Consider the following 27,052-nt stretch of genomic DNA (forward strand, 5'->3'; position numbering starts at 1 on the left):
GGCAAAAAGTGACACTACAAACCGATCAGTAGGCCCAAATTGAATCGTCATTTTTTCCAAAATTAAACGTTCAGTAGATTTTATAAACCCTGTAAGCATTCGTCTTTCTAATCTATCTTTGATTGAGCGTGGTCTGCTTGCAACAAATATAGTACAGTAGGTCAACCTCCGTTGACAGTATTCATTGCCCGTTTCTAAGCCGATCACAGATATGACCATGCATTTTTTTATTTTAGGGCAAGCAGTTTTCTCACTAACTTTTAACATCAGGACGCTTTGATTTTGTAGTCTCTAGTGTCTACTTATTCTTCAATTACAAGTTTATATCACATATGCTTTGGTGATGTAACGATGCTGAATAATCACAAGAAATATTTTTTGTATAGTGGATACATCCATTTTGCCGATCCCACCACATGACCTCGGTAACTCTGTGCCTATAGCTTCCTTACTATTTCATGTCAAGGTACATCAGTTCAACAGCTGAGAATGCAAAAATGAAATGGCCTTAATTATTAGAGTTGACACATTACCTGCATTTTCATGCAGCAATAGATATTTACAAGTCTGCATGCTTTCCTCCGTTTGTCTGACAATAGGCAGTCAAACAGCTTCTATTGTTGAACATATTTGTCAAAAACGACTAAGCCTAAGTGAACTGTGTTGGTTCACCTGAGTCAGTTAAAATTCACTTCTCCCAGATACTTGACCAGTTAGAGGCCAACTGCAACCTTCATGTGGTTTCAGACTTGTAGGTAATATCTGGTCCCCTCAGTTTGATAAATCCTAATTTAAACATCAGTTTTATCCTTTGGTACCCTTCAATCGTAGTTAATTACGATAGACTCCGTCTAGTTTAAAGAAACACCTATCCGTATGGCGCGGAAACACTCAGCGCATCACATTCTAACCTGATTTGCAAACGTATTTTCACCGAAAATGTTGTCAACCGTAACCTGAATTATCTATGCAGCTAGGCCTTATTGACATACGAACACAGAGATATATCACAATCGTTTTAAGTTATATTTCTCTCCGAAACTGTTTATAGCCAGCGCAAAGTATTCAAACACTTCCTCACAGCCAGCAGGGTTCTCCATGTGTACTCATATTACTTTATATTGGTCTCCCTTACACCGTCTGAGAGGCTCTTTCTTGGACCATCGAGGTACGTTCCATTCTTAATTCAACCAGCCCTTCCATTGAGTCACGCAGCAACCCCTAGGAGCAAATAAACAACAAAAAATGGGAGATTCAAGCTACTTCCAGAAGTATGCTTTTGGCTGTCTGTCTAGAATCAGCCACTATCAAGAAGATCAATAAGAAACCGTGGGAAAGGTTGGCTTTGTCCTCATCAACAAAGTTGTGTTGGACTAAATTTTTGTGGTTCAGAAATATTTCGGATCAAATGTATCCATCAGTTAATATATGGGTTTTTGCAGGGAGAGAAATCATCCACCACTGTGAAACACACCATTATGCCTTTGAGTCTGTCCGACACACATGCGTGATTCATACGGAACAAGGTAAACTGTGCTCTAGCGCGCTCAAAGCCGTTCGTCCAGGTGGCTGATAAAACTATAAAATTGTAGCGCCCTTAAGGTTCCACTAAATTACAAGACTCAGACATGGATTCTATCCCATAACTGCAGTTAATCTACGTCCTAATATCGAAAAAATATAGAGCTGGGGTGCAACAGTGCCAATCTGCTCCAAACATTTGTTAAGGCCTCAACATGGGAGGTCGTCACTGAGGAGACGGTCGGCACCAGATCATACAATGTGAATGGAGTAGCCAATCAGCTGCAAGCGATTCGTGATGATGCATCGAAATAGGATATCTTCCTGCTTCTCAGCATTGAATGGCCTCCTTCGTAGGAAAAATATTCTAACCTTGCGTCTATGAACTTTCCGAATTTCAAAGTAGTGCGTTTTGCGAGTACCTAATTTCTAAAACTGCATTCGTATAATAAATTATGGTGCATAGCTTATTCGCGATGACTATTCATCCTCCGGGGAGGGGATTTTTCATGTACCACGACTTACTTTAAAAAGAATGGTTCTGAACTGCCGGGTCATGAGTAATTGTTTTTTATCATCCTCAGTGATTTCCGTGTTTGGTGTTTAGAGTACGACTAATAATCCACACAGTCAATAACGGACCTGAAGCTTCCAGTGATCAAGCAAGCAAATCGTGTGCAAACCTGCTTGAGTAAATATTCGATTGCGTTTTTGACTATCGATGACTCATCGCGTTATTTGAGCCAGATGCCACTCTATTAAAAATGTCCCTGGTGTTGCTCTATTTGCTTTGTATTTAGTTTGAATCACTGCCTAAGTTTTAACACCAGTGCTGCACAGAACGCATCTCACTCACTTCTGGTGTAAGCCGCACAAAACGGTAATCCGGAATCGATAAACTTCAATCAATAGGAATAATTTTGGCACATAAATCTAAGGAATTTCAAGAGAAAGGATCAAAGTCTTACGAGTATGGTGTGATGTCGGGGACATTCACTACCCTGAAAGCAGAATGTTTCTCGCAAGCTGATTTACTTTGTGCTCACTGTCATGTGAGTTAAATACGTCATTGTACTGTGTCTATAATTAATCAGGTGGTGTTTGATCTGATTTTGGAGCTTGATGACGGTATTAACGTTTCTTCACCAGTAGAACACACATCATTATTGTGTAGTCTGGGAAGAGCTCCTTCGCGTTCAACAGACTGTGTATACATAGTTAGACCAGCCATGGTGTCTTTGGCAAGATTAAACACCTTAGACAGCACCGTCAAGCATCTTCTAACTTCTATCAGGGGAGAAACAGAAGACCAATAGAACAATGAGAACAGAGGTGCATGTGGTAGCCGGTTTCTAACGAAAATCAGTGGTAATGAAGGATTTTTCAGCTTAGGATAATAGAAAGACCTTTTAAACTTACGAAAAAAACATCAAAAGTGCCTTGTACAGGACAAATTGCGACAGTGCGAGGCCAAGATATTTAACGCAATAACATCTAGGGCGTAATTTTAAGTGACGGGAGGACGAAGAGGTGTTTGGTAAGCGACATATTAACAACTATCTAAAAGAATGGTAAGATTACATCGACACATTCTAATGTAAAATTTACATGAACTGTGAACGGAACATTTATAAAGTTAACTTCATTTTGAACAAGATCGAACCTCACGGTCATTCACAAAGATCGGTGCAACCAAAAGCTGCTTCTGTTCTTCTTTAGACTCATGAGTAAGACCTTGTCCGCTTTATTTTTTCGTAGAATAATTGTCCAATTTGATGTTGACGGGGGGACAGGCTGACTCCTACCGGGAATTAATATTGATAACTAAAAAAAGTAACCTTTTACTGGATGTGTTCCATCAAATTAGATCTATATTTTATTTGGAGCAATGTTCATCCTACTGAATTGCGCTTCAAGCACCACCAATGTACCCTATGGATTCGGGATATAAAAAAACTCAAGTCCACATCAATTAGGTCCTCCTGAGACGGATAAAACCGACTTGTTTATTTGGACTTACTTCTGAAGAAGGTTTTTAAAGCTGTCTATCTCCAAACCAAAATTACTTTGCATTACTTCGCAGTACTCTGTAGTTTCTGGTTTGTTCACCCTGTTACCGGTCACCGAAACAACAATAGCAACTCTAGTTCTATCAAGTTAGATTTTGTAAAAATCTTTTTCTTCAGAAAATCTACTGAAAGTATACGTCCAACCTGCAACGAAATAAAATCAAATTGACTTCAGAACTATAATCAGAATAATGAATGTACCAAAATACCGAAAAGAACAGAACAAATCGTGACACAGAGTGGAGTTGTAGCAACCCTACCAGCTGAGCATACTCTTAGAATTCAAAAGGATGTAATCCTTCTCTGAGAAGAGGCGGATACAAACCATATCACTCTGGCTCCTTTTAGTGCATCAGGAAATAAATTTTTCACTCCATTTTTTCTTCTGACGGGTAAATTAGCCTTGTATCTAGTTATATGTATGCGCAGTCCAGAAGGTCTGCGTTACCCGAGGCCTAAATTGTTACTTTGAAATTTGGTGCTGACCGAAAACAATCGATGATCAGCACGTAACTGGAAAGATCTATCCCTATTATCTGTGCGGCAGGCGCCCAGATATGAATCTTAAGGGTTCCTTTGAACGACCTGAACAGCAAGGATGACCACCTCATTACTTGGTGTTTGACAATGTAGATCTGAGAAATATCGAGAGGTTTCCCTCCTAGTGTCAGAACTGAATACTTTCTGAAACTAGGCTGACGCTACACACAGGCGCTGGCTTCAGTGCAGAGTAGTAGTGGATTGGATTGAGCGTCAAGGTTAATTTTCACTGGAGTCCACTTCAACACACTACTGTTAGCTCAAGCGCTAGGCGCATACTCAACTCCGCTTATTCCACGAGTCATCGCCTCTGAATAACTAGACATACGAAGAGTAGATTGCAAAGCAGATGAGTTCGTCTGAGAGTTCTTAGGATACCAACATGGAGTGTTACTTTGTGGGCATGGATGGTCGCAGATGTGAAGGTGACAGAGTAGCTGGTCAAAGCAAATCCTGATGCACACTATACTTCCAGGCACTGGATTGTAGGTTCTGCGGTTTCATATTTCGTTCTCTGTGTGTTTGGAAGCCCTACTGTGAAAAAACTACAAACCAGGAACTAACTGCATCCTCGGGGTGCCATTTGTGGCCAGTTTACGCACCCAACAGCACTTGGGACGACGTTGGAACTTACGCAAACATCGCCTTCAAGAACGGATATGTTTTCAATATGTAATAGGAGTCATCAGAAAAATGGGCTCGGCAGCGCCGTCCATTCTGGATTTGATAATGATGACCAACCTCCAGTAACCTATCATCGAAGTACTACTAGGAAACAGTGGGTTCCCTTTTTCCTCAAATGTCAACTACCTAGTGGCGATAAAGCTGATAAACCAAAATTTGCTGTCACCTTCAGGGCTCTGAGTCTCGGGATAATGGCATCGCGATTAGCTAATCAGTCCCTTTTACGACCAGCCACTTCCCGAGGGAAAGATGGTTGAAAAATAGAGAAGAGGAATGCCATACAGTAGAGACATACCATATTACCCACGTGTACTACCGACCAGTAGTTCTAAAATGTATGCTTTGAAGGACCACAGAGGGGGCTATTTACGCTAAAGTCTCAGGAAATATGGTCAGACTGCATATCCTGGTGGAAGGCGTGCTCATATTCCGCTAAGGCTGCATTTGTCTGACAAACCAATTTTTTGTGGATGGAGTAACAAAGCACATGGAACGGTGAATCGTGTTGACGTTTTTCATCTAAAATTTAGGCAAGTTCTTTAGTTCCATAATTCATTAGCACTTCACACCCAACCTGAAAGATCATGCGATCAACTGAGGCATCTACGGATATACAGATGATTTAAAGGCACCAAACTTTCAAGGTCGTTGTGAGGGCGACACTGAAAGAGCGAGGTATTTGAATTTTTCGAGAAGTCTACTGTTGAGCTTCCTGCAATGAGACCCAGAGAAAATCGTGAAACATCGGTGGTATGGGGTTTACCGTTGAACCTAACCAAACACTACCATCCCAGTCACCATTTTCCCACATTTCCGGGATCTCTGGAGGATGGGTCGGTAATCTACATCTTGGAACATGTACGTAAATTATGAGCGCTTGCGTTGGCATTTAGTTCAAGGTTAGTCATTAGTGCACTGTGGTGGCATAAAAGCGACGGGCTCGCCTTGCCAGCTGCACAGGTTTGTGCATCCCAGGATAGCTAAGTTGTTGCTAACATTCCTCACAAACAGTGTTAGTCGGCATCTTGAAGGTACAGACATGGTCCACTGTCCTAAAAAAGGACCGTCAAACGCGTGGCCGCTGAAAAGAACGCTTGGATAAGGAAGAATGAAAGATCCAAGGAATTAGTAGCTACGGACAGGCCATTTCCGGGTGCTTTGGTATGTGGGAGCATTGTTCACAGAACGAGCTTGTTATCACTGCTTACCAGCGATGTCCAATTAGGGCCTGACCGAGTCGGCTGCTCGTAGAAGCAACCTTCGACCTGATGTTGTAATCTTACAGTGGAGTTGGCTATTTGCTGATAACGAAAGTAAACTTGTTCGCCTTAATGCCTATATCCATTCATCATACTTCAGCAATGGAAGCTCCCTTGACACAGTTAATGGAGTTAGCAAATCATAGAAACGCTCGCGGTTGATGATCCGATGAACTTGGATTTACTTAATGAGGCTGGTATTTGGCCTGCAAGCAGTTAGTCACTACTGGAATGATCGTTGTCATTGGATGTACGAGGAAGAAAACCTCAAGACTACACCATAATGCACGTATAAAATGTGACAGAATATCCCTGCCTTTCCACCTTCATAAATAATTAAGCCCTACTCTTGGTAGTCACGTGATTTATTTATTGATATTTCGGAGCGGTCACCTCACCCGTCCAGGTTCGTTTTAATCTCCATACACTTCGCTGTTTGACATAGTCCATGGAGTCCCAAACTTGGGAGATCAGGCCGATGTGCCGGCCAAATCAGCGCCTTCATGGAAGAGCATAAATCAGCTTTTGATGAAAACGTGGACGTAAAGGACATCATAGGTTTTCTCCTGCATCACGTTTTCCAATGCACTGATGGCGAAAAGTGACACTGTGAGGATTTATGTACTGGTCTTATTAGTAAGTTGGTCTTGGTAAGTGACACATTTATCAGGCACTCCGCAAATTAAACTCATTTCTGCAGCGAAAAAAACAGTATACTACTTCTATAAATTAGGTGAGAGTGTGCAGCTTCTTTTGAATCCGCATAACAAGGAATTCAAACTCTTATGTAAAATCACTTTGCCTCACTACACCCATTTGTCTACTCTAGCTCTTTGGTTTCACTACAGTATAGTTTTGGGCGCACCTGCTGCTCACACGAACACACGAACAATCGCTTTGCGCTTCATGTGTTTGCACATGCACTGGAAGCTTTCTCAGCTACCGTCACTGGCCGTCATGTGTAGATATGAAAATGAGATACGTTGCAAGACCATGTAGAGACTTATTCCTTTCATGTCGTCAAGAGTCATCTTTTGCCTTTTGTATAAAGACATCCGGCTGGGCGATAGGCTTTCCTATTAGCAACTGTTTGCCTGATCACTATGATGTTCCGTTTGTCGGTTAGACTATAATATGAAAACAACCTCAGTGCGCATACTTAGAATCTATCGCTGATAATCCTAATTACTTTATCATGGATTGGTTGAATTAGAGTAATCGACGCTGTGTTAATTAGGAACAAAATGTTGAGGAAAACTGTGTGCTCGCAAAACTCACTCTAGTAGTATATAGGTTATACACGGCCGCTAAATAGTCATCACGAAACTAAAGTTCAGGAACAAGACATCCAGAATATTTTGGGGTTTTGCGGGATAGGTATGTTTGTTCAGAGCCACACCACTCTCGTTTTGAACAGTCGTCCTCCTGTCCTGGCGCAATTATTCATGTGAATCCACACCAAAGGGAAGCACTGGACTCGAGTTTCGCTCTTATTAGAGCTCATCAGCAGTTCATATCCAATGGCCGTGCCGGGATTTGAACCCCGTACATCTGACATGCGAGGCGAGCGTGTAACCACTACTCCACCAACGCACGTTGGACGCATTTGAATTATCACATCTGAACAGGCGAACGTGTTCACACTTGAGCGATGTGATTGGTGTGCCCGACTCATCGAACGACGACTCAGTAACTATCCTGGTTGCGACGATCGATTGACCCGCCAGTCAGGACTTCCCAGTTAGGTAGCGTGACACACGCTTGAAAACCACTGGGCAGATTTTGGTTGCAATTTTGGGGTTTTGCGAGATAGGTATGTTTGTTCATAGCCACATCACTCTCATTTGAACGGCCGTGTTCCTGTTCTGGTGTAATTATTCCGGTGAGTCGGGCACACTAATCACATCGCTCAAGTGTGAACACGTTCGCCTGTTCAGACGTGATAATTCAGATGCGTCCAACGTGCGTTGGTGGAGTAGTGGTTACACGCTCGCCTCGCATGTCAGATGTACGGGGTTCAAATCCCGGCACGGCCATTGGATATGCACTGCTGATGAGCTCTAATAAGAGCGAAACTCGAGTCCAGTGCTTCCCTTTGGTGTGGATTCACATGAATAATTGCGCCAGGACAGGAGGACGACTGTTCAAAACGAGAGTGGTGTGGCTATGAACAAACATATCCAGTATGATCTTACTGGAGGTCGTAAAAAACAAACTAAATTCCCGGCAGCAATAAGCTTTCAGCCGAACAAGAATGTAACCAACATTAGCTGCTAGTTTTATGATGGCTTATTAGATATTTCACATCCTGTCCTAATTCATGGACTGCAATAACATTCTTCCGTACTTGCCCATTTAGGTGAGTGGTTGGCCCACTTCGTGCGCAAATTCAGCACGCTCCCGCTTGCAGTGACGCGAGCACTTGAGAGCTCGGGGAAGATAGTCGTCATATTGGGACACAACATTGGACAAGATTTATTCGAACCACCTTCATACTTTATTCTTTCTATTGGTACTAAAGTTGGGTCCATTAACAGAAAGCTAGACCTCTGCAGAGCGGCGAATGTTACAAACAGCATCACCATTATTTGCGTCCTATCCAGGCTCAGTTTACCTTGCAGCTCAACATCTCTGTGGCCTAATTCAGCCCAAACCCATAAAACTAGTAATCAAGTCTGCTTCTGTTGAATTTTTGCGCTTGCCGCCCAGCCAAAACAAACGCCATGTCACGCGCCAGAAAATATCGAATCGATCACCTCAGTCTGTCTGAGTAGATAAGTACCTCAACATTTTCCAGAAGAAAAGATATCCGAATCACCTCTCAAGGCCGACTTGCTTCAGGTGGACCACGCATTGCACAGTTTCGTCAACCCAGTGTCTTTCTCAAACCTCGAGTAGAAGGTCGCATCCTGACATATCTCTGAGAAGGGAAAAGAGTTGGGGCTTACGAGGACAGTCTCTCATGCCCCAGAAGTCTGTACATCGATCACCTGATGGCGGTCGTTTGGTCACCCATAAAATCAACTTAGACTGACACAAATCTGTTCATACATATGACCGGCACTAACAGTAATCATACAATCCGCCTAAGGATTGGGAATGATTACAAATTCTGTTTTTGATTTTGGGAAAAATACGCCAGTGAAACTGTCAGAAAATTTTTGTGGAGATTCAGTCCTGTAAGTAAAGCCAATCTATGCTGAAAAGCCAAGAAGCACTGTACAGCTGCTTCATCCTTATTGAGAATCATCAGCAGTGCGCATCTCACGAAACTCCGGAGAGTCTTGGACACGTGGTCGCGTGATTGAAGGATGAGCGGCGCTATATCCTGTCTAATTAGGAGTTAATCACACTGCTGATCAGCCGCCTCTGGCCGAATGGTTTGGTGTTCAATATACTAGTCAGAAGGTCGCGGATTCGAGACTCTGCGGAGTTTCGTGAGATGCGCACTGCTGATGATTCTCAATAAGGATGAAGCAGCTGTACAGTGCTTCTTGGCTTTTCAGCATAGTCCAGATCTGCTCACACTACCAACAGTCAGAAAATTTCATCCCATTTTAGCCAAAGCCACTAGCACAATAGAAGATGCTACACACTGGTTATGACACCGGCTTTCCCTGCCCTACCACTATGTCACTATGAGTTGAGAAAAATAATCCAAATAATGTCACCATATCACCGACCGGAATGATACCACCAAGATCACAGTTGGCCAAAGTTCCTGATCACATCTCCCAACGGTTGTACACAGAAGAGTAGCAATGCCTACTATTTCATGCTACCAATGAGGTAACGCACAGCATAAGCAAAACCATTGGACTCTTTCAGCAGGTTCTTCTGAAAACCGTGGTGAAGTTTGGAAGAAATCAGGTTGTCGATCTGTTTCCCAGTAATGCGGAAAGCGATTGGAGAGGCTACGAGCACTCTCCAGCTGGAAATCATGCTGAAGCATGCTGTTTCAACAGACAGGATGAACTGAATTTGCGTGTGACACGAGCTTTGTGAATCACGCATAAGCGAATGTCTTAGTATCAAAATAGCATGTAAAACAGATAAAATGGGCAGTAGGTGAAGAACTACACTATCACTCGTTACCTCTGCGACCCCGGTTTTCAAACAGTTTATTCTTATGACATACAACATCCGTCCTTGTTTTCGGTTCTTAGTTTGGCTCAGGATTCAGTAAGAAAACAGTTATACGAACAGGAGGACAACCTCCAACGAAAAGCATACGGGTAAAGAATTGTTATACACTATACTGTCCGGTTCAAGTCTACCGAACATATGAACGTATGCTGAATAAAATGACTGGATTGAACACTTGGGGAGCTCAAGATACCCGAATAAATTGAGTTTTCATTAACCAGGTGATACTTCTCCTGTCACTTGAGTGCTTGGAAATTTAGCCATTTTCCTAGCCGTTTCCTTGTGGGTGGAATGCATTATTGTAATCTAAAGATAACTCGGTCAACAAATACACTCATTTGCGTATCAATTAGGTTCTGGCGGGAGACTCAACTGGAACTCAGATGAATCTTTCTTCTACCGTGTTTTCAGCAACTTTATAAGTAGTGAATCACGTCTAAAACTCCGTATACTTCAAGTGAAAACCCAGCGGAAAGCTGGATAAGCGAAATCAAAATAATTCCTTCACCATCCACCTGGTAATAATGGCAGACAGGTTCAACAACCTTTCTTTAGGTTTCCCCGAATTCCGCTGGGAACCAGGCTAATCTTTGGTAGGCTTACCTCGAAACTCTTATTTTTGAGGGACTTGTCAGGGCAGGTCCTTACTCGCTGTGTCATGTTTGTGATTTCCGATGATGTTGACACCTGTCATTCCCTCTCATCTTCTAGGATTACGGCTTGGTGAATGATGAGAAGCCTGATGATTGCGCTGTCACTTACTCAAATTTGGAATTCAGCATTGACTCTGGTGATTTTGTCTGAGATCATTACGCCTGTTGTGTGGTCAGCACTACAGTATTCGGTTGTATTTGCTTACAGGCTGTGGGAAATGCTCGGTGACATCACAATCATCCAATTCTCTCTTCCCTCCTACAATGCAAACGTTGTGTTTGGTCCATAGCGAGAAAAATATGGCAGATGTTGGCAGAAGAACCCTTTTGAATAATGATTACTTGTAGTACATGCGCCATAGAAGTGACGAGACTAACATCTACATTTTCAATGACGAACAAAGATGGAATTAATGTAGTTAGCTAGGGTGACATTGACCAGTTATCCCATTGTGTTGGTGATATGTGGGACTGAGTTGCTTTCACGTGAAAGTGAGCGTGCATCCGGTCAGGAGGACTGCTACGCTAGAGATGATGTTTCCAAACATCCATTCACTCGCACGGGGCACTTTATTCGGAGTTGAGAGCACCAATGAGGGTGTGGTCGACCAGTCGTAGTAGGCGATATAGGCAATGACTGCAAAGAATACTGTTAAAAGAAACAGTAAAGCATAATTTGAAGACGGTGTATTACGGTGAGGTTTAGTTCTGGTCGAACATTTCATACGTGATATCTAAGGGCATCTCACAGCTTATCCACTGAGCAAATGGAAGGCACTCTTGGAGATGACTGGAAATTACGCTACTGTAAAAAAGTACTGCTGCAGATATATGAGTAAACACGAGGGTTCTGAAACTTGATCAGATAGATCCTCAAATAGTTCTATGTAAAAAAGTTTCAAGTAGGTCAAGTTTCACCGGAGAAACAAATTTGAGTTCACAGTCTACCCGCTGCCCAGGTCTCCCTGCCGACTCGGGAGATTATATAACATGGGTTACTCCAAACAGATACTCTCAGACCTCTCATTTTCCCGAGTACATTCTATAAAGAGGCGAAACTAGGCGACCCTTGTCATTTTACCGAACAACTTCTAAGTTTGTTCTTTCCTAGTGCAAACTTTTTGTACCAACTTCCAAAAATCATCGTGCTTAATTCTCATCCCAAATATTTTTATTAATTTTAGTTGGGTTGTAGGTCAGGATATGTCTGGAACCAGCAACATGCTCTCTTTCAGACTTACTTTGACCCTTGGTTTAGTCGCATCCTTCCTTTAATCGGACGTGGCTCCCCGACGTTCCTTACTACTTTTATAGAGCACTGTCTGAGAGGTTCAACTCGTTTGGAGAACTTGTTTCATTGGTGCAAGTCATTCGTGCTCGGTAGCAAGAAACAAACGTACTTGAAGCGCCCGGTATAAAGTACACGTTCCCATGAGTACGAAACAGGGATGTTTCACAAAAATAATGCTCAGTTTAATCTAGACGTGACAATCTTTTACTAAGTGATGCTTGTACCATCATCTGGCATCTATGTACGTCTTGACCTATGTCATTCGATCTCAGTTAAGCATGAGATGTCTAATGACTATTGAAATCAAGACCACTATGTTCAGTAAAAATGAAAGAATCGGTTCAAATCAACTAATGATTCAATGGAATTGATATAGTATTACTGGTATAGATGTCACTTACGTGCTGCTCCTCCAGCAATGAGAACAATGACGTTAAGACATTTGTCACAGCTACAGCAAAGCGTTATCAGAATGAAAACGAACGTTCCGGTAAGAATAGACAGTGCAATAACGGTGCAGGACAGCGCTGTCTTATCACTGGAGGTTGTCACTTCTGTAAAGCAAACAAAGTTAAGGCATACGGAATCTCTCAAACCTCCTTGGAATTATTATTTGATCGTCTTCATACAGGAGTAAACGCGTAATCACTCACCTTTTATTGCATTACCCCAAGTCCCAATTACTCCGAGGGAGCAGGTTATGCCGACTGCCAACGCGATCAGTGATAGGGTCTTTTCAAAGAATCCCATTTTTTCACAAGTATATGAATTGGAGAATGAACTACCTACAAACTTCCTCGCCTTTATATCCGATAGTCACTTTTCCTTAATCTATAATCCTTGTCTGTATGTGTGTAATGATTGATTGACATCCAACAAAAAACAACGCAACTCCTAAGTGGTTTTGTGAAACGGCAGACCAAGGATAATTTATAAAGTGATGCAGGAGGGCTTTTTAACAGTAACATAGCACCATCACAATGGACGTACTTTCTAATCACGGCATACAAATACATAGATTGTTTGCCAAAATGCATGACGTTTTAAAGGGCACGTGATTTCGTTTTACCATACGAAACGTAAAGAATTAGGCTACAAGCATTTCTGTGATATTTGTTGACAGTACACAATGGCACAAATACACTCTAGGAATGATCGTGGATCCCAGCTCTACGTTTCATCATGGGCTTTATGGTATACTGTTTTCGGAATTTGGTTGGAGATTTTGTAATGCGACAAAACCTTTCTAAACATTTGCAGACTGTTCGATAGTCTATTCTTCATAGGCCGTCTCAGGATATTTTTTAGGTACACTGTTGGTTGGCTAATGCTGTCCCCGTATTCGTCAGCGACTTCATTCTCAAGGGAATCTGATTCCGCTGTCTATTTGCAAATGAATCACCCACATTTTGGTTTTAACAAATGAATATTTATGTTTTAAGTTGTCCAATTGCACGATGTTCGTCCACCAATTTTTTGTCTCTTTGGTTACAGCACCTTGGGTAATTATTAGCCAAGTACTCCAAGCCAAACACGAGACTACGAGTTCTGCTCGTACATCAGACAAGGAACACACCAAAAGTATCTGCATAATTGTCGCATAACCCTCATCAGTTCTAGAGTCAACATTTCATAAGTATTAAGAGCCCGATACCAAGGCTTCTTCAGCTGTTTTGGACACCGCTAAAACCGATCTAGATCAACGTGGATAACGGAGAAAACATGTTCAGCCAAATACGTAGAACAGTCATTCCATAATTTCACATTTTGACATTCAAACGTTAGGCAATCGCCCGAGTATGGTCATTCAAGAAACATCTCTACATGCAAAGTTCTAGAAGCCGAGTTGTGTGAATCATACCAACAGTGCATGCTACTATGAGGAACAGCCTTAGTTTAATTGTCCAGCGCTCTAATACCCCTGGGTAATCAGCCTGTAACGATACTGTATGTTGTTTAAAGCCGCATTATCTGGCTTTGTCGCCAGAATCTTTGAAGTAGTGGGTTGTTTGCGACGGAGAAGGCAGTGAGCTTCTTAGATGCAAGTGTGCTAATTTAGCTAGCTTAATGAGTCTGTATTGGACTCCGTGTGAGACACATACATTTCCAGGCAAGCACAGAATTAATTTATACGATCAATAGTCACCCACTGACAGTCAAGCAGTTACCAGTTGCCTCGTTTGGCGACCTTGGGATCTGGTGTGCAAACGTTCCGTCAACAGACGAGCACATATCTCCAGTATGTGATCGAGTTGTAATTCATCCTTTGCAGCTTTCGTTTACATCGTTTCGAAAGAGAAAGTAATGACTGCAACGTGAGTCATTCTTTGAACTTGACGGGATATGGACTGTGTTTCGTTTTGATTGTCTTTGTTCAATTCAATAGTTGCCTTCCTTTATTTCGGTTGGTCCACGTCGCCTTTCTCGTATGTTGCGTGAGTCATTCTTCCATTCCTCCCACTGGCCGATTGAACAACTTCTATTTTCGGCATCTGCTTTCCTTGGGTTTGATTAGTCAGTCTGCTATTTCTCTTGTCTGTGGCTCAAAAGTCAACTTTTGTCCATTCATTATTGTGTTGGGTTATCTGATTTTTCGATCCATCTTCCAATCGGGTGCGTGTCGTAATGGTTCGAATGTAATCCAATTTATCGGCCTCCTAGTAATATTTATTAGTTTCTCCATGTCCTCTCGTGACGTTCTGAGCGTTATGTGCTCCTATGTTCCATGCTTTAGAGAGGTTGGTGGATCGAGCTGATCTCAGTGTGCTCGCTGAGGGTTTTCTCGGTTGAGTACAACACCATCACACATTTATGTTCATTCTTTATTCTAGCTTAAGCTAGTACATGGACACTCTCAGTTGAACTTATGTCCGTCTGTGGTGACCAGTGAGAATTGGTCATAATATTTAGCTACAAGGTGGCTTCTGTGCACTCTTATCTGTCCAAAGCAATGATTCTCACCTTTTTGGATTGGATGTTGTATATATTGACGGTCCTCTGTTTGTGTGGTTTTTGTAATGTTTTCCTTTCTCCTATTACCTATGAATTCTTCCCAAAATATTCCTGATGTACTAAATTGTATTCCGGTTGACTGCTGCTTGAGTTACTGAGTTGATGGGGTTATGTCTTCTCAAGGACCTCGAGTTTAGAGTTTGCTTCATTTAGTTTGAATATTCAATTGGGTTCTTTTTTGGTCGCATATACCCTCATACAACCCTGATAGGTGTAGAGTCGACGGTATCTGATTATCCTTGTCCGTCGCAAATAAACTGGATCATACTTTTTTCAGGAGATTTATACTAAAAATGACCCACTGAGCTGTAGAAGTTATGAATGGTAGAGCTGAACCACCTCCTCGTGGTGCCGACTGGATAGCCTGGATGTCAGTCTGAGTGAGCTGAGAATTCAGCAACTCCAGACGTAGCTAACCACTCTGTTTGGTTTCAATGTGTTGGTTACTTTCGACAGTGTGAACTACAAATCATCAAGCGCCTCTGCACTTGCTTCGACCAGTACATAGGAGAGACTCGTGGGATTCACGTGTGAGGAATGTGGCAAGTGCTGCAAATCGAAAGCTGGCTCTTGATAGCCTACCATTGCGTTCACGACAACGAAAGTGTTCATACGAACATGGTTGCCCAATTGGCCTGCGCTGATTTTTCCCTCCTTTTTCCGACGAAGATTGGCCTGAGTCAACATCGCCGGCATGTACACCACACTCAACATAATGCAGACAAGCTTGGTTGAGTGAAGCATGCCGGTACCCGCTGGTCCCAACAAGAGTGACAATCGCTCTTGTGCCTGGCTAACAATTTATATCCATCTTGTGGCACGCAAACCGAGTTGTCCACGAGATTGGAGCAGTATTTCCCTGGTCGATCGGCTATCAGCATCAAAACCAGCTTACTGGTGCTTAGTTGGCAAGCACAACAGGACGAATCATCATTAGGTGGACCTAACCAAACTATCAGTCAAATGTCGGCCTACTCATCCGACGCCGATGACTATAGCGTCTGGTTTAAACAAACCGTAGATTGCGCGTCACTTTTGGAAGCCCATGCTTACAGTTCGCGTGCTAGTGTTGACCTTCTAGCATTTGCTCGAGGGTTACAGCCTGGCGTCATGGTGCTGAAGTAAGTTGTGCCGCTTCTGGACCTTCACGCCCCCAGGACATTCCCACACATCTGGAAAACTGTATCATGACGCCGTCGTCAGCGAGCCCATCGGATACCTGTCAACCGAAAGCAGATCCACCGGGTCAACTACGCCGTCGTTGAGACCCCATACCACAAAGAACGGAAAGATGCTGCGTCTACTGTGCTAGATGTGTCATGGAAAAATCTATAAGAAGGCCAATTCAACCTAACTCTGGATGCCGAGCAGTATTGAAAACAGATGCTCTCATCTCTCAGCCGGCAAATTGACGTAGTAGTGCCGTGTGATTGGAGCTTGATCGAGCCAATTACAGGAGAGAAAGTCGGCAGTACGATCCGTCATCAGGCTTGGGAATGCTCACGTCCAAGATGCTCTGCCGGTTCAATGCAAACTCGCTCCCTTGGTATTTCAGCCCACTGTTATTATCTCGGGGTTGACCCTTATTACCATAGTTTCGAAGGTCTCAAATCCGACTTCACTGGATCAACTGAGACCAATCTCTGTGTCATCCATTCTTGTCCGATGCTTCCATAAGTTGCTCGCTGATCACTGGAGTCGTAGATTGCAACTGCCCTTATTCCAGTCTGCGTTTCCACATACAGACGGTTGTTTGGAACCTACATCGCTGTTGCATGCCCTGCTTTGTCACTCTTCGGTGACTGCTTCTAACATCAGCTTGGCGTTTGCTGATATCTCGAAAGCGTTTGATTCAGTTTCGCATGACACAATCGTCAGATCTGCCGAGACGTTCGGAGCAACGTCATCTATAGTGTGATACATCGCAGTCCTGTGCGAATGCTGTAGCAGTTTCCTCCATTTCCGAAGCTCACTGTGCTAGGGGTGTGAGGTAAGAACACCCATTCTGACAAATGTTGTTCACCATCGCGATGGATTTTCGATGCAGCAACTGGGATACCAGTTCAATGACATCCGAATAGATAGTTTTGTCTTTGTTGACAAGTGGGTCGTGTGGGCAGAAATTCAGGCTCACTTTAAAGTGAAGCTTGAAGCTGTTGCGGTCAAGTTTGAAAGAGCTGGTATGAAGATAAACACCCGAAAGACAAAAGCGATGGTGCTTTGTGGACCATCGGGCGGCAGCAGTCTCAGTCGAACCATTTTGCTTCGCTAAGAAACGCATCCCTCCTCTGGGTGCGACAGAAATCATAACATATTTGGGCACCCCCTTTACTTTAAAGAAGAAAAGGGTCTTTGAAAACCGACAGCATTTGTTCAAACTGCTACATGAGGTGACGCGTGCCCAGTTGGAGCCGCATCAAATAATGGAGATCACGAGGAATTACTCGGTCCCGAGGCTGACACATTCGCTCGTGCTCAGCAAAGTCCACCGGAACACGTTAACAAGGTTGGATTACTACATCAGATAATCTATTCGTGGCTGCATACGACAACCGAAGTACACTCCGATCAGCTGCCTTCACGCCGGTAAATGACATGGGAGCCTTGTTATCCAAGTCTGGGTGAAACAGTCACGATACAGCGGAGAGCGCGTAGGGATAAGCTCTTTCAGTGCAGAGTACTACGTAATGTGGTCGACGATTCCCAATTGGGCAAGATTGTTCAGGATCGCAGCCTTCCGATCCGAGTCCATGGTGCATGTGTAAACACCAAGGAAGAACTGGTGGCTTCCTCGGTTGATAGTCTGCAAAACAGGGTTGACGTTTGCGGTTTACGACATTTGGTCTCTTCGCCTCTTTTTAATCGATGGATTGTATTTGCAGAACGGGTGTTTTCTCGGATATTTATCCACGGTGTCCAGCTCCAATGCAGCCTGCTCTGGACAAAAGTTAGAAGCATTCGGCATGATCATGTTGGCCAGATGATCTTCTGTCGTGGATACCGTGGCCAATCGGAGAGTTTGGTGCATACTTTACAGTCCTTCTGGATCACGCATGACGCTAGATGTGCTCATCATAATCGGATTGCAAATGAACTGGCAAAACGTCTCCGTTGCCTGAAATACCCTGCCATTAAGGAGCTGAGAGCACTTATTTCGACTTTCTCCATCATACCTGACCTAATGGCTGTTCGGGAGCGCCGAGCAACTGTAATAGACGTCAGTGTAGTCTCAGTTATGAGCGGAGTAACCATGTGGAATGAGAATAAGCAGAAGTATGGTGCTAATGAACATTTCCTTGCCATAATCCTAGCCCTACGTGTAATTGGTTGTCATGTCGACATTTTAGTCCACCAGCCGATGATCTCCTATCGAAGGGCCTGCTTTCCTCAATTCGCCAAGGTTGTTATTGGACTGGGAATTCCCAAGGTCACAGTTAGTGACTTATGTTTGATTGCCATTGTTCGCTCTCTGCTTACTTGAGACACCTTTATTCGTGGTACATGGCGTTGAGTTTACATTCTTGTCATTGAATCCTAAACCAGACCCCAAATCACATCAAATAATGCAAATCATTTCTATGACTCACCGAGAGGTTCTTAGTTAAGGACCCCTGGTATAGAGGTACCTACATCCATACATATGAATACATGCGTATACGTGAGTATACTAAATACCCGTTAGTTGTCCTGGGAATAGTTGATGTTTAGATAGCTATCAATCAGATTATGTTTATTTCACGACAGATTTCATGTTTAACTCTTCTTGTCATTGAATCCTAAACCAGACCCCATATGACTGGCAGTTTGCGCTTAACGTGCGAGTCTAACTGTGCTAGCGTTAACTCCACCTTGAAGATCATTCAGAATTATTTAGCCTTTCTTCGGTTGTTGGTCTTTAGAAGCGTGTTTTTCTATACCAGACATTTTTTACTTAAGTCAAGGTTCATCTGGAACTGTTGGTGGCATGACTTCGAATGAGACGTTTCCCTCTTTTCCCTCATATTCTACTGTAAACCTTTCTCTTTTACCGCTTGCATTCGCTTTTTATGTCTGCGGCAGCGCCCTTTAAGTGTAAACGATAGTATAGGGAGTATACGGTATAATATAGTAGTACAATAGTATGGTATGATGCAGAGTATATAGTATGTAGTGTATATGTGTACAGTATAGTATATATATATATATAGTATAGAAGGAGAGGGTGTAAAGTGTAGAGAACAGAATCCAGTGAATTTTCCCTAGGAATGCTCATACTTGTTTGATCAGTGGATCGACAACTGGAAGACTCTCAGCTGTTCTCCCTCAGTTGTTCCGTAAATATGTCACAGCACTCTAAACCGCTCTCCTTCTATACTATATATATATATATACTATACTGTACACATATACACTACATACTATATCAAGAGGTCGTCGCGTGTTGGCATCAGCCTGGTGTCCTCAACTGCTTCATAAAAGGGGTGAATACCCGAGGACATTCGATTGCACATGTATCGAATCTACTCTATTGCTGGCTATCGGCTTCACTCCGTTCTCACTAATTTGGCCGTTGGGAATGATGATGAGGCTGTTAGAAATGCAACTGTACGTCATGGCTGACGTCTACATATTTGAATGCACTACTCAAATATGTCTGTATGTCTGTCCGTCGAATTCTCCGTACGTTGTACCTTACGATTCAAATCTCATCAAATAATGCAAATCGTTTCTATGACTCACCGAGAGGTTCTTAGTTAAGGACCCCTGGTATAGAGGTACCTACATCCATACATATGAATACATGCGTATACGTGAGTATACTAAATACCCGTTAGTTGTCCTGGGAATAGTTGATGTTTAGATAGCTATCAATCAGATTATGTTTATTTCACGACAGATTTCATGTTTAACTCTTCTGTTTGTGAGAGCGTCTCATCACGTCTATAAGACCCTTTTGGTGAATGATCTTCATCCAGAGATTAAAAATTCGCAACTGTTGGCTGTAAATTATGCTAAGCAAGGCGTGTCGTTTAGTGCAACATAGCGGCTACCACGCTAAGTCTATGATGTTAGTTGTTGTCTTTATATGAGGATGACACTGTGCATTCCTCGGCACGATCAATTTTTCCACACCAAGCAGATAACAGCGTTCTAAATTTGAGCACCATTTTTCGTGCATGTGATGCTTTTTCTTACCAGTAAGGTGAGTGGCATACCATGCCACGAAAGGTTCCGACGATTAAAGCCTACGTTATTCCACATAAACCAGGAACATCGGAGGTTATTAGAAAGATTTTAGACACGGTTAATATAACAGTAGCTTGACAGAAGTGAAACACTCTGCGCTTTTCATTGATGCAACTGGCAAGTCATTTCCCGGCAAACAGAACCAGGTACTGTGTCTACAAAATTGAGCATAACGACCGCACTGAGGTCTATATAGTGTGAACGGCCTTGAGACTCCTCAACAAAATCGGTGAGTACAGAGAAAAATTAAATAGGCCATCAAGGAAAGCAGATAAATATCGAGGGTTACCGAAAGACTTGGCCAGGGCGGAACATGTACTGGACGCGGGACACAACAGATTTGGGAAATGTTGAGGTTTTGATGCGAGCGCTACGGTCCGCGCCACAGACAGATGGCTGAGTCTGTGGAAATCAAAAAACATCTCAATGTAAATAGGATCGAAGACCTAGGACTAGCGAGCGTGTGGAGAACGGTCTTGGATCAGGTAAGATTTTTTTTCTTTTTTTAACCTGTTCACAGCTATTTGGTTACTTGATTGAGTCATGTTAATGCTGTTGCTAGATCGTTGCACTTGCGCATACTCAGTGTTCTTAGTTGGTAATACGTGTTTTCTACTTGAGTGAAATGAAATTTCTTGATTTTAATTTTAGTAAGAGCTCTAGTGGAATCATTTACAGCCTAATGAACAAATCATCTGGCGCGAATATGCCATATAATCCTTTTGTTGAATAACAGAAGGTAAACGACTAAGATGAGCATTATAAAATCTAAGACAATTAATTTTGGCAATTAAACGAAAAGCTATAAGGTGCTATTCGCGAAAACAATGAAGGATGCAAACTTCAGTTAAGAAGCTACAGATTGACCCGGCAATCTTTTTTCCTCGCATATGCATTGCCTGTTTATTTGTTTGCCTGAAGCGCTATTACACAATGGAATGAGTTTAAGTAATATCATTTAATGAGTTTTATAGGGAGAGAAAGACAGGGAGGGCGAAACGAGTGATTATATCCTCGGTACTTTTTTGGTAGCCTCTTGGTCATCCCGACTACTCTAATATCTTACCAAGGCTTTACTGAATAGGTGAGTTATATGTAGCCTCAGTTTACTGTACCAGATCCCAAATTTTGCGGTCGTTGTTTTGCTTGTCTTAGTGCAAGAAGCGAATTCGTCTATTTGATTACAATTGGAACGAAATGAGGACCTAATCGAACCTCGAAGAAATATCTGCTTCTCAAGCTGAAATGGAGTGCAAGGCTAAATCAGGATACAGCGGGAACTTTGCTAAAAGTAACAAAACAGACTCACAAACAAAGTTTAAATGCATCATCACCATGTTTGAAGTGAACCGAATAACCGTGACAAATGAATAAAGAGATTATTCAGGAAGAGTGCATGGTGTTGTAAGCACATTTTTCAATTGTTTGTTTGATCATATCATATGCATCACTATCGTCATTCATATCCCGATTATCACCACCATCATTACTACCACAGGCAGAAACAACCTTTGAAACTGTTTCTTCAATGCGTTACAGCCGCAAAGGGTATCCGACGACTTTCAAAGCCAGTTGTGGCCTTCGTAGGGCTTACCGGATTGGCACAGTCCCGAATTTCCTAGGCTCAAGTTCTACTTGAATCCAAATTGGACAGATGTCGACATAATCCTGAACAGGTCTCAAATCATATGCCCACCGGGCCCATGGTACACAATCATACCACATTACAGTGCATAATGTAGGCTGTTAAGCACAATTATTAAGGCCCAGTGGTATATTGTTCTTACACCACAAGTGGAAAATTGGCAAACGTGATTTGAGCCATTGAGGTTAGTGCGGCGACTTAATAAGACGCTACTCCGCCACAGCCAATACAAGTAAAGACGTGTGTAAAATCCTTCACAGTCCCCACTGATTCCCCTTGGAATGTAAGGGGTATGCTCAAAGACTGTACGTTTAGAAGCATAACTGTGCACTTCGAAGTTGCTGGGCGCTTGCTGAAAGATGGAATGACGGTGGTCAGAATATCTAACTGAGATTGTGCTTCGCTTTGGTCTTCACAGGTGGGGCGATTTCGTCTGCGTACTCCAGATCGAGAAGGTTATCATTGGCAACACACTGAACACTTGAGTTTTGAAGATTCCAGTCTTTGCCTAAACTTTTTTGTCGATACGGGAGTTGCAAAAGTAAGGCTATGTTGAACATCGTTGCGGAACAACACTTTTTGTACAGAAGACTTTTCAAAGCTGACCGTGTACATTCGCACCCTCAGGATTATTTAGAATTGATTATTTTCACACGCTTCTCTTGCATAGCTTTTTGAGCAAATATAGGAGACAGCATCAATCGATCGAAGGAATCGAACACACTATTGAACTCAATGAACACCAAAATTGTGGGTAGTCTGTACCTATGACGCTGCCGCAACACCTGACCAAGTGCGAAGATGTGGTTGACGCCGCCTATACCGGGCTGAAGTCCCGCTTGGTGCTCACGGAGTAAAGTTCATGTGCCGCCGTAAGACAATGACAATCCAGTGAGTCCAAAAGATTGTTAACCAAGGGAGGCAAACTGATACCCTATTCTAACTACCATCAAGGGAGTATTTTTTTTAAAACTGTGCACTACGATTGACTCACCCAAGTTGTCTTAGACGTTCCCTGTCTCCCAAATAGAACTCAAAAGGCTGGACGGGCACTGGCTGGGGAATGCACCGCCTTACTTGAACACAGAAGACAGAAGGTCATTAGGGCCAGCAGCATAACGACGCTTGAGTAGAGATATACTTTCGGACACTTTTGAGGTTGAAAGTTGTTTCGTATTCACAGTCCGCCTTTCCCTTTAATTCTGGCTCTCCGCATTGGAGGTATCAGGTGGCCAACTTAGATGCTTGAGTTACTGTGTTTAGTGGCTCAAACCTTCTCTGTGCTAAATAACACAGAGTCATCCGGATTTTTGATAGTTTTGCTGACAAGAGACTTCCGAAAACCAGTCGGAGAAATCAAGTGGAACAACCTGAGGCTATGAGTAACACTATGGCTATCTGTTCCCTGGACTCGATACTAATCGACAAAGGGCGATCCGGCAGGTATTAGAAAAGAAGGTTCTGAAAGTTTCATCTGAATTCCGAGTCAATTATCTTTTCAATGTATACGCGACGTGTGCGTTTTGGCATAGATCTGAAAAACACAATGGAGCAACAGCTTGCATGTGCACGATCGGTGTTAACGCTTGCATTCCAAAATGATCGGTAGGAAGTGATCAATGATCGTCACCGGCAATTGATGGCGATGTGGTCTATTTGGATTCGAGACTGGTTTGTTGGTGAGCTCGAGCGATTTCCACTGTACTGCTGAGGTTACTATCAGCTGGTATACAAAAATATAGAGGCACATCCTCTTGAGCGCTCAACACATGATACACAACATTGGTACATCCAGCTGTGGCTACCTCTTCATTACCAGAAGTGCGCAGCCGGAAACTGAAACAGAACAAGAGGATGCAGTGCTTGCATCCATTTTTCTTGTTTCTGCAGACAACATACATGGGTGTACGAGTGTACAAGCGAGAGCGGCTTGCTGTCCCGCTTGCTGTGGTGTGAAAATCAAAGGCAACTAAGTGGAGCATTTTTAGGGTTGAAAATAGTGTTCCGGGTTATTACCGAACTCGGGCACACGGGAATCGCATCTGGGTTTTGATGCATTGTGATCAAAGCTATGGGTCTTAACGCTGAAAGTTGCGAAGATTGCCGAATTGGGGTAGGGTAGGGTGATACAGGGACTAATTGAAAGTGTAAGAGGAAAAAGTCAGTGCACGTACCCCAGAGCCAACTTGGAGGACCGAGAGTCTGTGTTCATCAGACTATCCACTGACCCGCCTTGTGCGAGAACCTCTGAGAGTGTCACAGTGAAACACCATTGTGTGGTCCACTGAGGTAAACAAAGCACCACACCGTGATAAGGCCCAGTCTGTTTGAAACGGATATTCTGTCGATAGATGTATGTATATACGTATATTTCATTAACAGGATTGAACAGAAAGCTGTTCGTTATTTGGCAATGCTCTCAACCTGTAGGAGACGCTGGTTGTGCATGGCTACGTGCATTACGCCATGCGGGATATGAATAGAACTCAAAAAAAAATAATGTAACGATCACTGACGGGTTGCACTCGAATAAGTTTCAAGTTTGTCTGAAACGGCTTCCATACATCACTGGAAAATATCAAACGGTAGTCACGTTTCGTGACAAAAATCAACTACTCCATACAGCAATTTTTGTCCTTTAGTCTGGTAAATCGCACAGAATTCAGAGTTCACTAGGGTGAATTTTGACGTATATGATGACGAAGCAGAAGTAAGCACGTCTCTTCAAGTTAATATGGCCGAGTCATATACTGCACATGTTCGACCAATATCACTGTTCTCCATCCCGAAATTGGGCTGTACAGTATATGACATGGCTGAGCGAAATGAGTGGCTACAATCAATTTGGGTGATAAGATATCTTCAATTCCCTCTAGGTGAAGTCAGTGTGGTTGTTCTGGCACGTGATTTTGGGTCCTTGTGGTACATGTAGCTTACCCGGCTTTCGAGGTATCTCTTCCAAGCTAGTAGTTCATATCTTCCTACGACCAATGGGCAGCTCAGATTACTTATCTCGTCGGCAATTTAATACATGGATATGTTGTTGTTCGCTCTCTCTGAGCATCTCTGTGTTTCTAAGCTGTACGCTTCTCTTCATTTCTACTCTTTACAAATGAGTTAAGCACCATCCTTTACTACTGGTGTAACGGTTGATACTACTGATTAGGTATGTGAGTAGTATGTATTTTCTGGTAACCATTCGCGTCTGATAGGTGGGGTTTATTACGGAACTTGTGAAACTAAGTTGTAGCGTCCATTTATAGTTGCGTGATAGTCAGTGAATTTTCACGAAAGTTAAAGAAGACGTTTGAGGATGTCTAGTTTTAAAAAAGTGCATGATGTTCACTTTCCTGTCCAATGGTTAGTAAATGTTTAGTTGGCATTTGCTAATGAACGACTTTCTGGCGAAGGGCTTTCCTCTTTACACTGGTATTTCGCTGTCGATAGTGACAACGGTGATTAGAAGCATGTTTTGCCGTAGCTAGCCACCAAATGCCAAGCTCTATTTACAGGCATGATTCTTTTCCGGAACTTGGTCCATTCGTTTTGTGAGGCTATCGATCAATCCTCATTGGGACCATTGTTTCCAAATGGTTATTTGCCCAAACCTATTATATACGGTCGACTTGGTATATTAATGTGTCAGCTTTTATTTGCTCCTCACTTACTTGGGAAGACTTTTCAACTTTGGGGAAAAAGCTGAGCATGTATTGCACTCGGCTAAAATGAAAAATGTTCAGTCTGATTCGCATGCTGGTGATAGTTTCAGTGGTATAAACAAGTGGAATGTCTCACGTTTGCATGAAGTATAAGATGGAGGAGAAAAAATTGGGTTCATAAACTTATAACTAGAAGTCAAATAAAGAAATCTAAAATGTCACCTGATGGGAGAAGGCGGTATATAGGCCATAAGGTCATCATCACTATCATCCATATTTACATTTATGAACAAGAAGGTGTTTAATAAGTTTGGCTAGGGTAATGTCGATAAATGATCACATTGCGCAAAATGGGGGATCAAGCCACGTTCACATGCGACTGTGCATCCGTTCAGGAGTGTGACCACTCCCGTCACTGTGATTTCGAACCTCCATTCGCTCATACGGGGCGCACTGGTCGACCAGTCGTAGAGCGCCATACAGAAAATAAATGAAAACGATACTGAACTGGTAGGAAAAAATTTGTTATTTGATAGCGATATTACATGGTCACGTTTGGTTCCGGTCAAATACAGCAGTTCTACGCTCACCTCATCTACGGTCCACTGAAAAAACGGAACCCAGTGTTTGAGACAGTATGGAATTTCGCTATTGAGAAAGGCTTTCTGCAAGCGCATAACTCGATGCGAGAATCCAGACACTTGTTCGGCCTGATACTCCGACCCAGTACACTCTAGAGGAGAATTGAGAAGAGATTATCTGTGGACAAACACAAGCGTATTGTTCACAAAGCGCACACCATATCAAGTTCCAGTGGTAACATACTGAGATTAACAACTTGTCGGGCACATGCGTCTCCCTCTTTGCAGAGTAAGGTGGGGAAAACTGCGTAATGTGAGTGATTTATTTTGGAAGACCTCGGGACGGACAGTGATGTTTGCCGTCCACGACTGTCCGTTGGGAGTAAAATTTGTCTACACAACTGGACACCTTTTGTCCGCAAGCCCGAAACGATACAGAATAGGCACCTTTAACAATCACATATGCAAGAGTGCCATATCTCTTGGAACCACTTCGCTGACTGTCTTCAGTTTGTGCCCGAACATCATTTCACTCCTCTCCTCCCCTTCGCGAAAACAAATGCCAATAGACCAAGTGCTGTGCGTTTAAAAAACCGAAGCCAACATAGCATGTAGGATCAGCATCTGCATGAATCAAACCAGATTACAAAAAAGAGAAGATGCGGATTGCAATGGACTCAAGCAAACATGCGCTTTAGGAAGTAACACCGGACAGTGACTTCTAAAGCAGTCTACAGCTTTAAGGAAAATTTCACACTCATGATAC

At 42.8% G+C, this 27,052-nt stretch overlaps 1 protein-coding gene across 1 annotated transcript; it reads right to left on the reverse strand.

The window, feature by feature from the left end:
* Positions 1-11,182: 11,182 nt before the first annotated feature.
* On the reverse strand, positions 11,183-13,136 carry T265_03031 (hypothetical protein; the record flags this gene model as incomplete). Its single annotated transcript, XM_009167420.1, has 3 exons — positions 11,183-11,521; positions 12,565-12,717; positions 12,817-13,136. The coding sequence occupies 3 exons, from the start codon at positions 12,911-12,913 to the stop codon at positions 11,355-11,357; spliced, it is 417 nt and encodes a 138-aa protein (XP_009165684.1).
* Between the last annotated feature and the right edge of the window lie 13,916 nt (positions 13,137-27,052).

This window comes from Opisthorchis viverrini (genome assembly GCF_000715545.1).
Source record: "Opisthorchis viverrini unplaced genomic scaffold opera_v5_41, whole genome shotgun sequence".
NCBI lineage: Eukaryota > Metazoa > Platyhelminthes > Trematoda > Opisthorchiida > Opisthorchiidae > Opisthorchis > Opisthorchis viverrini.